This window comes from Apostichopus japonicus, chromosome 20 (assembly GCF_037975245.1).
Source record: "Apostichopus japonicus isolate 1M-3 chromosome 20, ASM3797524v1, whole genome shotgun sequence".
Classification (NCBI taxonomy): domain Eukaryota; kingdom Metazoa; phylum Echinodermata; class Holothuroidea; order Aspidochirotida; family Stichopodidae; genus Apostichopus; species Apostichopus japonicus.
The window spans coordinates 12,288,193-12,302,300 of record NC_092580.1 but is presented as its reverse complement, the minus strand read 5'-3'; the positions used below and the strand labels follow the sequence as shown (position 1 = coordinate 12,302,300).

The 14,108-nt window shown below is 38.3% G+C and overlaps 2 protein-coding genes across 11 annotated transcripts in view; both read right to left on the bottom strand.

The window, feature by feature from the left end:
• LOC139961837 (uncharacterized) overlaps positions 1 to 14,108 on the bottom strand; it is a 249,171-nt gene that overhangs the window by 162,117 nt on the left and 72,946 nt on the right. The window lies entirely within an intron of this gene.
• The window catches only part of LOC139961861 (uncharacterized), a 51,102-nt gene that overhangs the window by 3,222 nt on the left and 33,772 nt on the right, over positions 1 to 14,108 (bottom strand). Inside the window, exons 1-5 of one of the 5 annotated variants that reach the window (XR_011791045.1) lie at positions 7,097 to 7,393; positions 3,323 to 3,454; positions 2,253 to 2,337; positions 1,536 to 1,657; positions 967 to 996 (exon numbers count right to left, since the gene is read on the bottom strand). The exons of 1 other annotated variant lie outside the window; for it this stretch is intronic. Coding sequence is in view for 2 of the 4 variants with exons in the window: in XM_071961477.1 (XP_071817578.1) it covers positions 1,504 to 1,657; positions 2,253 to 2,285 (187 nt within the window). In the remaining 2 variants the exon portion in view is untranslated. Of the gene's footprint in view, positions 1 to 966; positions 997 to 1,503; positions 1,658 to 2,252; positions 2,338 to 3,322; positions 3,455 to 7,096; positions 7,394 to 14,108 lie in introns of those variants that run through there. 3 more of the 5 variants (XR_011791044.1, XM_071961477.1, XM_071961478.1) reach the window with 3 other exon arrangements.

Sequence of the window (14,108 nt, the reverse complement as noted above, 5' to 3'; positions counted from 1 at the left end):
AAAGAGTTTTACTCAAATGACATGTTAACAGTGGTAGTACAAATTTGTCAACTTTTGGACTGATGGTGTTTCATTATCTGACAATAACAGAGAAGGAGAAATACTACATCTCAAACATGCCCATAATCATAAAGCCAATCCAGAATATTGAAGTGGAGGGTGGAGTGGAGGCAATAAGTAAGTGTTTAATATTTTGAATACATGTGCTGAAAGTACTTCCATTTTGTTTATCATTATATTGATGATAATACTAGAATTTCTGTTAATGGAAGAAAAAAAATGCCCAATATCTTTGCATTTGTGTAGCAAGTCAGTCAAATTCATAGCAAGATTCTCTAAGGTAAATGGAGCAACAGAGTTCGGAGTGGGTTAAGTGGTACTGGATATGAGTTTTGGTAGGGTTACAGACAAAATCTAAGAGATGGAGAACCTAGGTCCCACCCCTGGCTGCATCCAAAACAGCAAAATACTAAGTAACTGGGTGTTTATTTACAAATAAATTAGAGGTCTTTAATTGAGATGGAGAACAACACACAATACCGCAATGTCCCTAAATATTCCACCAAGACCCCCCCCCCCCCCCCGACCAATTCTCTCCTAGTCATTTTACGTGTAGGGTTTCCAGAAAGATCTGACCCGACCCGACGTTAATATTGTTACACCCTTTTCAAGATTTTCCTCTAAATATAGTTATATTTATATCTCTAGGATTATAGGAAAATTGATCACTGCACAGAACAAAGCCTTATTTGTCAAAACAAACGTGACACAATGCACAAACAATTAAGGCCCCCCCCAAAAAAAAAAAAAATAATGCACAGTTGCATATGGCAAAACTAATGGCAGGAATAAAATTGTTTCCAATACAATAGTACAGCTACTTTCATGATGGGTAAAAAGAGCAATTTGCTTTGTGTGAATTATTATTCAGTTCTAGGAAAAAGGGAACGAGCTTGTTATCCTTACCATATTCACCAAATGTACTTTAAACTGAATCTGAGGACGAAGGAAATAAACTTGATGTATTCTTTAAAGTTCGGAAAATTCCACTCTCCTCAACTCTGTTGTACTCCATCGCCTTCGGTAAACTGAATATTACTAAGTGATATTTCATCACGGTTGGGGATACTTCTTTCCGGGGTTGGGGTTGGCGGGGACATAAAATTTAACAACTGCACTCATTCAATACAAAAACTTGGTATCAATTCCATATAAGTTAGGTAACATCTTTGCTTGCAAACTACCATAAAAAGAACACTTTAACAGAATATAAACATCCCTGATTTATGCTTGACACTGCTGCTAAACGCGCTCGGATTATTTAGCTTGTACGCAAGACAGACTTATTGGTTAGTTTTGAAATTCATTCCAACATTCTTCGCACATGACCATATCTGTGACCCACTCGCAAACAATTGTCCTACAACCTATTGTTTCTAGCATACTGCTACTAATAATTTTATACAATGCGAGCATCATATCCATCTTGTACTCTCAACATACCAAACCCAAATGGAAGAAACTTGAAAATGTACTTGGCTCTTCCTCCTTTCTGTATGGCTTTATGAGATTGAACGACCCTTTGACCTAGCATCTTGATCTCTGCTACCAGTCTCTTCACGGAATCCTCTGATTTTACTACGTTGTCCTTCAACGTCTAAGCAAAAAGATGGATTAATAATCAATCACACAAGGATGGATTAATAATCAATCACGCAAAGATGCATTAATAATCATCATTGCTTTCAGATTTCTCTTTAGTTATACAACCCACAGGGGAAATGAATTCCACCCCACCAAGATTGGGAATATTTTCACTTTCATTAAATGACGTGTTAACTTTTAAGGTCTGTTCATACCACCGTCTCTTATGCTATTGTCGAGTTACAGGAGCAGACATCACTTACTCTCTTCGTTGGGATCTGGGTAGGAGTTGAAATTTAATTAGCCTCAATGAACGAGCTGGAGCTTGCGGATTAAACACCAAATGTTTCATCACCTACAGCAGTGGGTAGTTTCACTCAGCATTCTATTAAACACGAAATGCAGTGTACGCAATGAAACTTGAAATTTCAACAGGAACTACATGATGTTGCATGTTAGTCGCAATGTAACCTTGCATCTAATGATATTAAACACCAACAATGTTAGGACAGCCCTTGAACAAAGCAATTAAACTTACATTAAACTAATGAAACTATACTCAAATTGACAGTTGAATGATCCAATAATTAATAGTTTTGTCATCTCACCTTCATTCTGTCATGGACTGCTTCATTATTCATCTAAATTCATTGAATACCTTGAAGGTAGCCATCTTTGTCAATCATATCTTTCCTGTCGAGAAAAACAGAAACGAATGAAACTTGCCTAATAAACTCCCTTGTTATGGGATCTTAGCATCTATTACGATTTTGCACAATTTAGACCAATTTTAACTTTAACTCAATTGACCCATTAACAACAAGCCTAAACAGCTAAATCTGTCTTGTTTTAAACTTTGTCTCTTCATTCTCTACATATAATGTGGATTAATGCCTTTGTCCAAGAAGTTGGCATGCAGAAAATGGCTAATAACCAATTTTTAGATTTCTTGACCTTCGACCTCTTTGACGTCATCAATCACGCAGGCATGAGTTAACATGGTCAGACACCCACCCACCAAGCTTGAACTTGACAGGACTTCAGGTCTAGGAGGAGTTTGCGACATACTTAATTTTGCTCACTCACTCACAAACACACGCACACCCACGCATCCACCCGCCGACCCACCCACCCACCCACCCACCCACACAAACTCACTCTCTCACATTTCTGATGTGGGGTGAAGTACAATATCTCATCTCCCTATACATTACATGAAGGAAGATGAGATCAAAACAAACTCAACACAAAGTCACAAACAGTTCTGCTTTAAAGCAAGAAATAGATAGTGGTCTACTTTAAAATGCACTGTGCAGTTTTCAGTAGAGTCAACTGTTAAGAGTGTAAATTTAAATAGCATATCGTTACAAGCAATTTATTTTAGCCGCCCACCCCTCCTCCACTCACCCCCACCCCAAATCGATTCTATTTACCTTGCCAATCCTTTACATCTTGAGATGTTGTTACCAGGACACATCGTAACTTTCGACCAGTAACATTTATGGTAAGTAAACATTCAGTTTGGGATTATCCAATAACTTGTCTCAATAAAGTACATTGCATTTACTTTTCCCAGTCAGTTTCTTATTTTTGAATTGTTTTACAAAAGAATAAAAAATATGTTGCCAGCTGACAAAACCTTGGTTCAAATAAAACATGTTTAGAGAGTGAAACTTACTTATGACTGGTTAAAATGTCCCTGTAACTATCGCTACTACTGGGCTCCGTGTTCAGAGATGAGCCATGCTTGTACTCCGACTGAGCTGTATCTCCTAAATTTTCTATAGCGACCTTTTGTGGAGAGAATAAACTGCAGCGGAAGATGAAAGAAAAGAAAACCAACAATGTAGACAGAGGGTGAAAGAAGAACAAACAAAATGCACTCGATGAACGTAAGACTATGTACGTCAGGAAGCAGGTCGAATGGCTAAATACCTCTTGCGGTAATGAGCTTAAAAATCATCCATCACTGATAGCAACAACTGCGGTATGCCCTTTAACCCATTCAATGCCTTAGGTGCCCTCTTCATCATCCTACAACTTTACCATCTAAGTCAGGGCTCTAAGACTGTCCAAAACTCCACTCTAGCAAAATTTGCGCCAAGAGCCAGTATATATTGAGCAGCTGCAGGAAATGTTAAGGTTTTGATGTTCAGTTTTAAAAAAAACCACTGAAAGAAAAGTTGCTCTTAAAAATCTGTCAATTCTACATGTTTTTTCTCACTCTGGAAACCATGCCCCTTGGTGCCTTTTCACAAGTGTATGTAAATAGCCTTGTTTTCCTACTAAAACTACAAAGTTGCCGTAGTGCCCCTGCCATCTCAATGAAAATCAAAGATAATTTCTAATTCTCTCCCTCGAAATAGTGGCTGTGCCCCTCCGGATTCCTAATGAGAGTACATAAATTGGTGATTCAAGGCACCATACTGCATTAAATAAAAGCTTTCAATATGTAAATATTTCTGCATCCTACCCTGTTGGTTTCTGTTATGTGCTTATTATTGCTCCATTTACTGATACTGTTAATATAATAAACTACTTATGATCGACTTTTGTTTTCCAAAATATGCTATTTGATTATTCTCGTGTGCAATTACTCCACCGTAATGTTCAACTACAGTAGTAGCAGTGTGGTCTAACAGTTGAATGTTCAATGGATTCCAAAGGGGTGAGAAAGGTAGGGATTTGGGACAGGGACAGTGACAGGACTCACAGGAGTAAGGATTGGGGAGTACAACAATTACAGCCCATCATATATGGAGGGACTACGCCTACCTGCAGAAAGAAATATGATGTTTGTCCAGACGAAGGACAGATTTATCCTCTAAACTTGACAACTTAGGGAAAATGGCAGTAGAATATTTGAAAGAGCTATTTACATAAGAAAATACAGGAATGTCTATGAAAACCTCCAAAATTCTGGAAGGATACAAAAGCTCCTGAAACCCTACTTCTCTTGTCCCTAGCATCATTGTCCCTGCACCCCCCCCCACCCTCCGTCTTTTCACTGCAAATCGCATGGATGCATGCAATTAAATGTTGCTATTTCTGCCACGTACAGTGGCTGGATAGATTTATAACAATCGAGACAAAACATTAAGACATAAAAATAAAAAAACCTCCTTGGTTGTTCTACTCCACCTTTTGACCAAAAAATTCAGTATATATACCTTAAATGCATTTTTATGCAGTCTCTATGCAGTAAAAGTCAGTCACATACTGTATGTATACAAATCTGCATAGTGCACTATGGGGAGGGTGTTGGGGGAGGGGGGGGGGGTGAGAGGGAGTCAAAGAGTATTAGACAGAACACTTTTAATAAATACATTTCAATAGTTTCTAATGTTGTTAACATCTCCCTGAATGAAGATACAATGTTACCACTGTTTGCCCTCGCAAGCATGTTTCTGTAGAGCTGATGTAACTCTCATATACGCCACTTTAAGCTGCTCATCAGAGCATGAATAACTAATATAAAAGATGTTTTAGCTCATTCTTTGCATCATAACTATACATATCTTACTAGTTTTGTATTAAAAACCAAAAATAAAACTTTTAATTGTGACCAAATTTGACCTTGAAATGCCCAAAATAGCCCAAAATATTGGTAAAATGTGATGTTTGAGGGCGCTGTTCACAGGCATCGTTGGGCATATGACCCTGAAAATGCAGTTTATTTGCAGTCCTTATGCTAGTGGACCACCCTCTTAATTTTTAAGCACCTGTATGCTAATGCTAAGAAGTTGTTGTCATTTGAATTACTCAAATCGGCTTGTGCAAGCATTTTCATACATATCAATGAAGTGATTTTTGCAATTTTCGAGTCGTAAATTTGAGTAGATAACACAAAATACACAACTTTTTGACTTGAGTTTTTAAAAATAGGGTCAATACGCTCCTGAAAAATGCTATTTAAAAAAAAAAAAAAAAATACCCACAGGCCCAAAATGGACCTCCAATTAGGGCCAGAAGTGAGATTTCTTAAGTTTGAGGGCGCTGTTCGTAAAACGTACGACCCGCTTGACTTTTTTTTCGCACTTTTCCCGTAGTACTACCACTGGACAAGGATCCTATGGAAATTTAAACTCAAACATGCCTTTGCTTGTGAATATAGAGCACACTCAAAGTAGGGCCAGAAAAGACCCCTATCTCATTTTCTGCCATTTTAATTACTTGTTACGAAAAATTGAGACCGTAAATTTTCCTCAAAATTTGCTAAATTCGAAGACTGGCCACATGTCTTCCACAATATCTGCAATATCAGACATAAAATACTTTACATTTATGCAAAAAATGCCTCCAAACTTGACACAAATTTAGGGCTCTTAAAATGCAATCTGGATTTGGTTGCTAGTGCGGGGCCGTATCCTAGCAACGAAAAATTTAAAAAAAAAATTTGTGCCCAATTTCATCCTTTGAGACATATGGCAAGACACTATATCAATTTCAGGCGATTCTGAGAGGGTCGACGTGGAGGCCACTGTTGATTTGGCATGGATTGACCCACTTATGTATACCACCAAGCCCTCCGCTGGAAAGATGAGAATGAAACCATTCAAATCACAATTAACAATGCTTCTTAAAGTACATTGGCTAACCATGGGTAAACGAAGATGACGTTATATGCTATCCATGTTCAACTAAAAAATACATACCTTTTAGGCTCGTATAAATGATACCTTCAATTGGATGGAACTAACCTACCCCCAGGTGGCTGTAACAAGCGTAATCGCACTGATTGCACAAAATATAATAATTAAAATAGAGCAAGTGCTGCATGCTAATTGCTAAACGTCTTGCATTTCATATGTCCAATGACTAGCCAAGTTAATTAGCATCTAACTAAGGCTAGGCCTGCATGTTAGTGTTAAGTACTGTACTTGGTAAGCTAACAATTAACAGTTATGATGGCATACAATAACTTTGCAACGTTAAAGGTCTTTCTCTTCCAACAAAATCATTGGATCAAGCTAGTCTTTCTGTTTCTTGTTGATTAGTATATACAGGGCTAGCCTAGAGCCCATAATCTATATAGCATTTATTGACAATTTTAAAAGAACACACTGGTGTAGCCTAGGCTAGACTGCATTAGTAATATTAGTATGGATGAATTGGGAGGCAATTCTCACAATAATGCCCAACTTTATTGATCGTTTTGGTCATAGACTATTTCTTTCCATGACATTGACAAGAAACGTATATAGGCCTATGCAGGCACAGTAGGCCGTATATTTGTTTCACACGGCCTAACTCACACTAAACTAAATTACTGTAGGTATGAGCTAGCTAGGCTTTAAAAGTTAACACTTAGGAATAGCTCAGCCTAGGCCTAAATAAGCATAGCGTTTTGACAAATGACAGTGCTGTGGGGAAACTAGCCTCATGCCTATATTTTTCTCGGTTTATAACACATAAAATGCCTTAGAAGATAACCTATGACATTAGAACATACAGGTTGATGGTTACAGACTTGTTGCTTGTTTGGTGGATGATGAATGATGGACGTTGTTGGTGTACGATTAAAATAGTTTTGGTTGGTGGTAAGGAGCTGCTTGCAGAATTGGTGCTTGCTTCATGACTGTAGAATGATGGAAAGTTATCAGTATATTGTAGTGGATTCTGGCTGGTTGGAAAGCCTGCAATATAGAAAATAAAACAGAATAATCAAACTTTTTTCCAAACATGCAATTATATCACATTTAAAAAATCCAAATAAACTGGCACATGGGCGGCAATCATATCCCCACCTAAAATATTGAGGGTGTCCCCCCCCCCCGGCCCCCAATATTTTAGGTGGGGGATATATAGTATCTAACATCCCCCAATATTTGGTGGCATAGCTTTTTTTTAGCATATTTTTTGTATCTTTTCATGATATCGCTAGTAATTTCAAAATAGAAATGCTTAGATGAAACTTACAAGGCCTGGGTAGTGCCATTTCCAGCGACCTGGGAGGCATATTTTCGGCCAACATTTTCTTTTGCGCTTCGCGCCAACTTATGGTGGCGCTATACGCTTAGATAGTTTGCCTACAAGCTTTGCCCCTCCCTTGGCAAATTCCTCGCAAGGCGCCTTTCTAACCGTGTCACAATTTGTTACTATATATGACCTACTGTAAAGTAGGTTTTGCTTTCTTCTTCGGAATGAATAGCTAGACGGACCGCAGGTGGAAGGGGGGGGGGGGTATAGTGTCTAATATCCCCACACTATTTGGTGGCATAGCTTTTTTTTTAGCATATTTTTGTATCTTTTAATGATATCGCTAGTAATTTCAAAATAGAAAATGCTTAGATGCAACCGGTGTGAAGTTAGATACTTATTCCCCGTTCCTCGTTCGATATTCGCGAATGAGTAACTGAGCTGCCTATTCGGTTACGTATTCGACAATTGTATCGACGTAACACCTGTGGCAAGACAAAAGCTTTCTTACAAGATGTTCAACAATTGGTCGTGAAAAGAGGTTTATCTATGGCCCATGGGTCATATGAACTCCGATGACTATGTAGAAGGGTACCATTATGCATTTTGCCCGGTCCAAATAGTTCTTGACCAACTAAAATGACCAGTACTTCATCAGTTCTTAAATTAATGTAAAAAAAATACTTTAGGCCCTAATCAAGACTAGCACGCCTTGGACCACCTTACCAATGGGTCATATGAATTCATAACACATTGTAGAAGGATACCATAATGCGTCTTGCCCGGTCCAAAGAGTGCTTGACCAATTAAACTGACCATTAAATCAACATTTTTTTTAAATAAATGTAACGGGAACTGAAATAAAAACATTTGGGCCCTAATCAAGACCAGCACGCCTTGGACCGCCCAACCAATGGGTCGTAGAAAGTCTAAGGACCTTGTAGAAGGGTAACATAATGCGTCTTGCCCGGTCCAAAGAGTGCTTGACCAATTTAAATGACCACTAATTCATTACTTTTTTAATGAGTGTAACGGGACCACAAAAAAAGCTTTGGGCCCTAATCCATGCAGCACGCCTTGGATCACCAAACCGATGGTTAACATGAACTCTAAGAACATTGCATAAAAGTACCATAATGCGTCTTGCCCTGTCCAAAGAGTGCTTGACCAATTAAAATGACTATCAAATCATTACTTCTTAAATGAGTAAAATGGGACAACGAAAAAGCTTTGGGCCCTAATCCATGCAGCACGCCTTGGACCACCTAACCAATGGGTAACATTAAATCTAAGGACATTGTAGAAGAGTATCATAATGCGTCTTGCCCGGTCCAAAGTGTGCTTGATCAATTTAAATGACCACTAAATCATTACTACATCATCGAGTGTAACGGGACCACGAAAAAATCTTGGGCCCTAATCCAAGCAGCACGCCTTGGATCACCAAACCGATGGTCAACATGAACTCTAAGGACATTGTAGAAGAGTACCATAATGCGTCTTGCCCGGTCCCAAGAGTGCTTGACCAATTTAACTGACCATTAAATCATTACTTCTTAAATGAGTGAAACGGGACCACGAAAAAACTTTGGGCCCTAATCCATGCAGCACGGTTTGGACCACCTAACCAATCGGTAACATGTACTCTAAGGACATTGTAGAAGAGTACTATAATGCGTGTTGCCCGGTCCAAAGTGTGCTTGACCAATTTAAATGACCACTAAATCATTACTACATCATCGAGTGTAACGGGACCACGAAAAAACTTTGGGCCCTAATCCAAGCAGCACGCCTTGGATCACCAAACCGATAGTCAACATGAACTCTAAGGACATTGTAGAAGAGTACCATAATGCGTCTTGCCCGGTCCCAAGAGTGCTTGACCAATTTAACTGACCATTAAATCATTACTTCTTAAATGAGTGAAACGGGACCACGAAAAAACTTTGGGCCCTAATCCATGCAGCACGGTTTGGACCACCTAACCAATCGGTAACATGTACTCTAAGGACATTGTAGAAGAGTACTATAATGTGTGTTGCCCGGTCCAAAGCGTGCTTGACCAATTTAAATGACCACTAAATCATTACTACATCATCGAGTGTAACGGGACCACGAAAAAACTTTGGGCCCTAATCCAAGCAGCACGCCTTGGATCACCAAACCGATGGTCAACATGAACTCTAAGGACATTGTAGAAGAGTACCATAATGCATCTTGCCCGGTCCAAAGAGTGCTTGACCAATTAAACTGACCATTAAATCATTACTTATTAAATGAGTGTAACGGGACCACGAAAAAACTTTGGGCCCTAATCCAAGCAGCACGCCTTGGATCACCAAACCGATGGTTAACATGAACTCTAAGGACATTGTAGAAGAGTACCATAATGCGTCTTTCCCGGTCCAAAGTGTGCTTGACCAATTAAACTGACCACTAAATCATCACTTCGTTAATGAATGTAAATGGACCTGAAAAAATCTTTAGGCCCCAGTCAAGACCAGCACGCCTTGGACCACCTAACCAATAGGTCACAGGAAGTCCAAGAACATTGTAGAACGGTACCATGATGCGTCTTGCCCGGTCCAAAGTGTGATTGACCAATTTAAATGACCACTAAATCATTACTTCGTTAATGAATGTTAACGGACCTGCAAAAATTTTTAGGCTCCAGTCAAGACCAACACGCCTCGGACCACCCAACCAATTGGTCATATGAATTCTAAGGACATTGTTGAAGAGTTCCATAATGCGTCTTACCCGGTCCAAAGAGTATTTGATCAATACAAACGACTAATGCACAATCATTATCCAGTACATTCATCAATATCTTCTTTTTTGAATTTCAACTCTACGTCTGTACCAGTGTGGTGATACAAAACAAAAGCAACACCTTTGGCTCGCAAGTTTAATGCTTATTGGTGCTTTACAATCATCAGCATACAAAGTTTCCTTCCCATTCCGGAGAAACACACGCGCACTCTTTTTTTTTTCTTTTTTTTTTTATCGGGGGGGGGGGGGGACCTTAGCGCAACTACATTTTCAGAATGAAGTGATTTCTGTAGACTGGCAACGAACTGAAAACGTTTTTGTTTTAATTATTCGTTCATAGAACTGAATTTTATTTCTTTTATTCATTTCACGGGTCAACCCTTCACATATTTACAGATTTAAAGAACAGAGAAGTGTTCTTGCCTCTCTTCTTGAAAGTGGTTTTGAACGCTTTAACCCCCTTCGTAGATTCTGAAAGATTCCACTGCTACATTCTAGAGCTGACCATGGAGCTATAAACAGACAATCAGTTATCTCGGGTCAAGCGGAGATAAACTGACTTTAATAGTTTATTTAGCAAAATAGTCTTCAAGTGAAATAGGTCTACCCAGACATATATTTTATGCCGAAATCCCTTTCTGATTTATTTATGATCTCCATTAGCCATAGTTGGTAATGAACCATCCAAGTTACCCTATAGTGCCATTCTATGCATTTTGATTTTATCGTGTTCCCATGCAGGTGCTTGTTCTTTCTCTTAGCGATTTTTCAATAGAAAGTTTCTATTGGAGTGTAGAAGGCAGATCTACCATAAGAAGTCTCACTGGGTTTATTCCAACTAAACATAGACCAGAGTTACTGTGAGTTTTTAGTTGATTTCCTTTCATTCAGTTCTACCTAAATATTAATTATAACGTCCATAATCTCTAGCCAGGGACGTCGCTAGAGGGGGTGTGGGGTGTCTCACCCCCCCCCCCCCCAATCTTGGTAAAACTGACGATAGTTGGAAAATTTTAGTGCGACAGTCGGAATTTCCGACCGTCGCACTCTAATTTTTCCGACTGGCGCACTCTAATTTTCAAATATTCTTGTAGTGACCTAAAATTTTCGGTCAAAATTGACCTTGAATCAGTCATATTTACTACGATTTCCTTGTCACAATGAGAAATTGTATCTCGCGATTTTTATACTCCACCATACAAAACTTCGTATGATTTTGAATACTCTAAAAAAAATGCCTAATAAAACTACTGCACAACATATACGATTAAAACGCTCAATGCTAATCTACGGAAGCTTAAAAATGCCATCAACATAAGAAAAACTTTGCCCATAAGGTGAAATTTTTCTGTAAATTGTTTAGATAACAAGATAAAATGTTATAAAAAAAAACAGAAAAATGTTGCATTGCTTACTTGCTTTAAATGAGTAATTGAAAAAATTTGTGAAAAATGTTTAATTGAAAACTAATCAAATCTCGTCAATTAGTCATTTTTTTGCTGCAAAATGTTCAATTGTTCACTTCATTCCATATGAGCAATTGAAAAATTTTCTGAGAAATGTTTAATTGACAACTTATCTTATCTCGTCAATTGGAAATTTTTGGCAAAATGTTCAATTGTTCACTTCATTCCAATTGAGCAATTGAAAAAATTTCTGCAAAATGTTTAATTGACAACTTATCGTATAACGTCAACTCAACATTTTTCTGCAAAATGTTTAATTGATCACATCATTCCAAATGCTCAGTTGGAATGAAGTGAACAATTTTTTTTATTCATGTGAGTGATAAATAGCCCCACCCCCACCCCAAGAAAATAATATTAAGCGCGCTAGGAAAAAGCACTGTATTGTTGGGTAATTCACTATGTCGTCGAATATAATTTGTTGAAAAAAACTTTCCCCTTTGTTACATTAACATAGCTTTTTTAGTCAGTAGTCTATGTAGCTTATCAAGCAGATAACTTGTACTCAGTTGCTTACTCGCTTAACCAGATAGAGTGATTGGTAAGTTTGTGAAGTGAGGGCCAGTGGTACAAATGTACCGAGAAAGTTTGGAACATAAGTGCAGTCGCGAAAGATAGGGTGTCTGACTGTCAGTGACCGTATCGTTGACGAGTATAGTGCGGGGGGTACAAGGCAGCATTCGGAATTTTCTGGCTCCAAAACCCATCCAGTTGGAATTTCAGCCACTAAACCCCCAATCATCATGCCTTAGCTACGTCCCTGAATCTAGCTATACAAATTTTACACAATACACAAAACACATTCAATCCATTAGCAAAAGTGCTAGATTTAAGGTCAATTTCGCGTTTGTTAATTTAAGTCAAAAATACACTTTCTAATCACTTACAATTGTATTTAATGTATTAATTCTTCGGTAAATATCAATTAGGCTATATCCTGAGTCAATTATGGAAGTATAGAAGTCAAGAGAAATATTACATGCTTAATATCCACACCCCCCCCACCCCTCTCCATTTATTCTCTGATTGGATTGAAATGTACTTGCAGAAGAGAAATTTTCATGCCAAATTACTTTAATCTGGTAGAATTGATACACTTTTACCAATCTATGTGCAAAGATGTTCCAAACACTATTACTCAATACTTCTTAAGATAAATTTGAAGGAGCGGAATAAAGGACCATGCGTTTTGATTGTAATTGAATGATTCATTCAGGATGTTTCCTAGAAGTTTTCTCTCGTAAAAGAGCGCTTGAACATTAGGCTCGAACTAATTGATACCGATGTACGAACTGACTGCCTACCGTCATTTCAAACGTCCATGGAATTACCTTTAAAAGGCTGAGAGTTCATATTTATCATAGCGTGATTGCTCCCTTGCGTCGAACCATTAAAATTGATAGATAACTGAAATAATCTGCAGCATGTTGACAGTTTAACTGCTTTTTTGCATTTGTATTCCCAAATGAATGAAATATCGGAATATCTTTCCTTCTACGAATGTCTCTGACCCACGTTAGGAGAGTTAAAGTGATATTGTTCAATGTTTGAACGTTACTGCATGTACCATTACTGCATGGTACTTGGTAGGCCTATATAGGGGATGGTTTATTTCTTTGATTGTTTGTCCGGCTGTAAGCTTCATAAGCTTCATGGGGCTATCATGACAGTGCATGCCTGCTACAAGCCTGCTACAGCCTTGCTACGGCCTTGCTACAGCCCTAGAAAGATGCTGTCGCTTTATGCCATCGTGTTCAAATATCTGCCTCATTGCAATTTTTCCCTTTTGATTAGGCTGAAACACTGAAATTTCGTAAGTGATTTGAGTAAGTTAAAGTGTTATATGCTAACATATCGATGAATTCGGAAGTCATTTAGAGGCTTTCTTAAATTTTAAAAACTTTCCGACAGAATTTGGCCATGTATATAGACATGCTGCCATTAATTAGAATGCACTTAAAACGAGTTCTCTCTTTTTCATTCCTTGAGGGTCCAAAGTGCAATTTGTAATGCTACCGGTTGACACTAAACGCACGATACATAACATATGAGATGGACACTCATTTAAGAAGTGATGATGTAGTGGTCATTTAAATTGGTCAAGCACACTTTGGACCGGGCAAGACGCATTATGGTTCTCTTCTACACTGTCTTAAAAAATCATATGACCCATCGGTTAGGTGGTCCAAGGCGTTCTGGTCTTGATTAGGGCCCAAATGCTTTTTATTCGTGATCCTGTTACATTCATTTAAGAAGTGATGATGTAGTGGGCATTTGAATTGGTCAAGCATTCTTTGGACCGGGCAA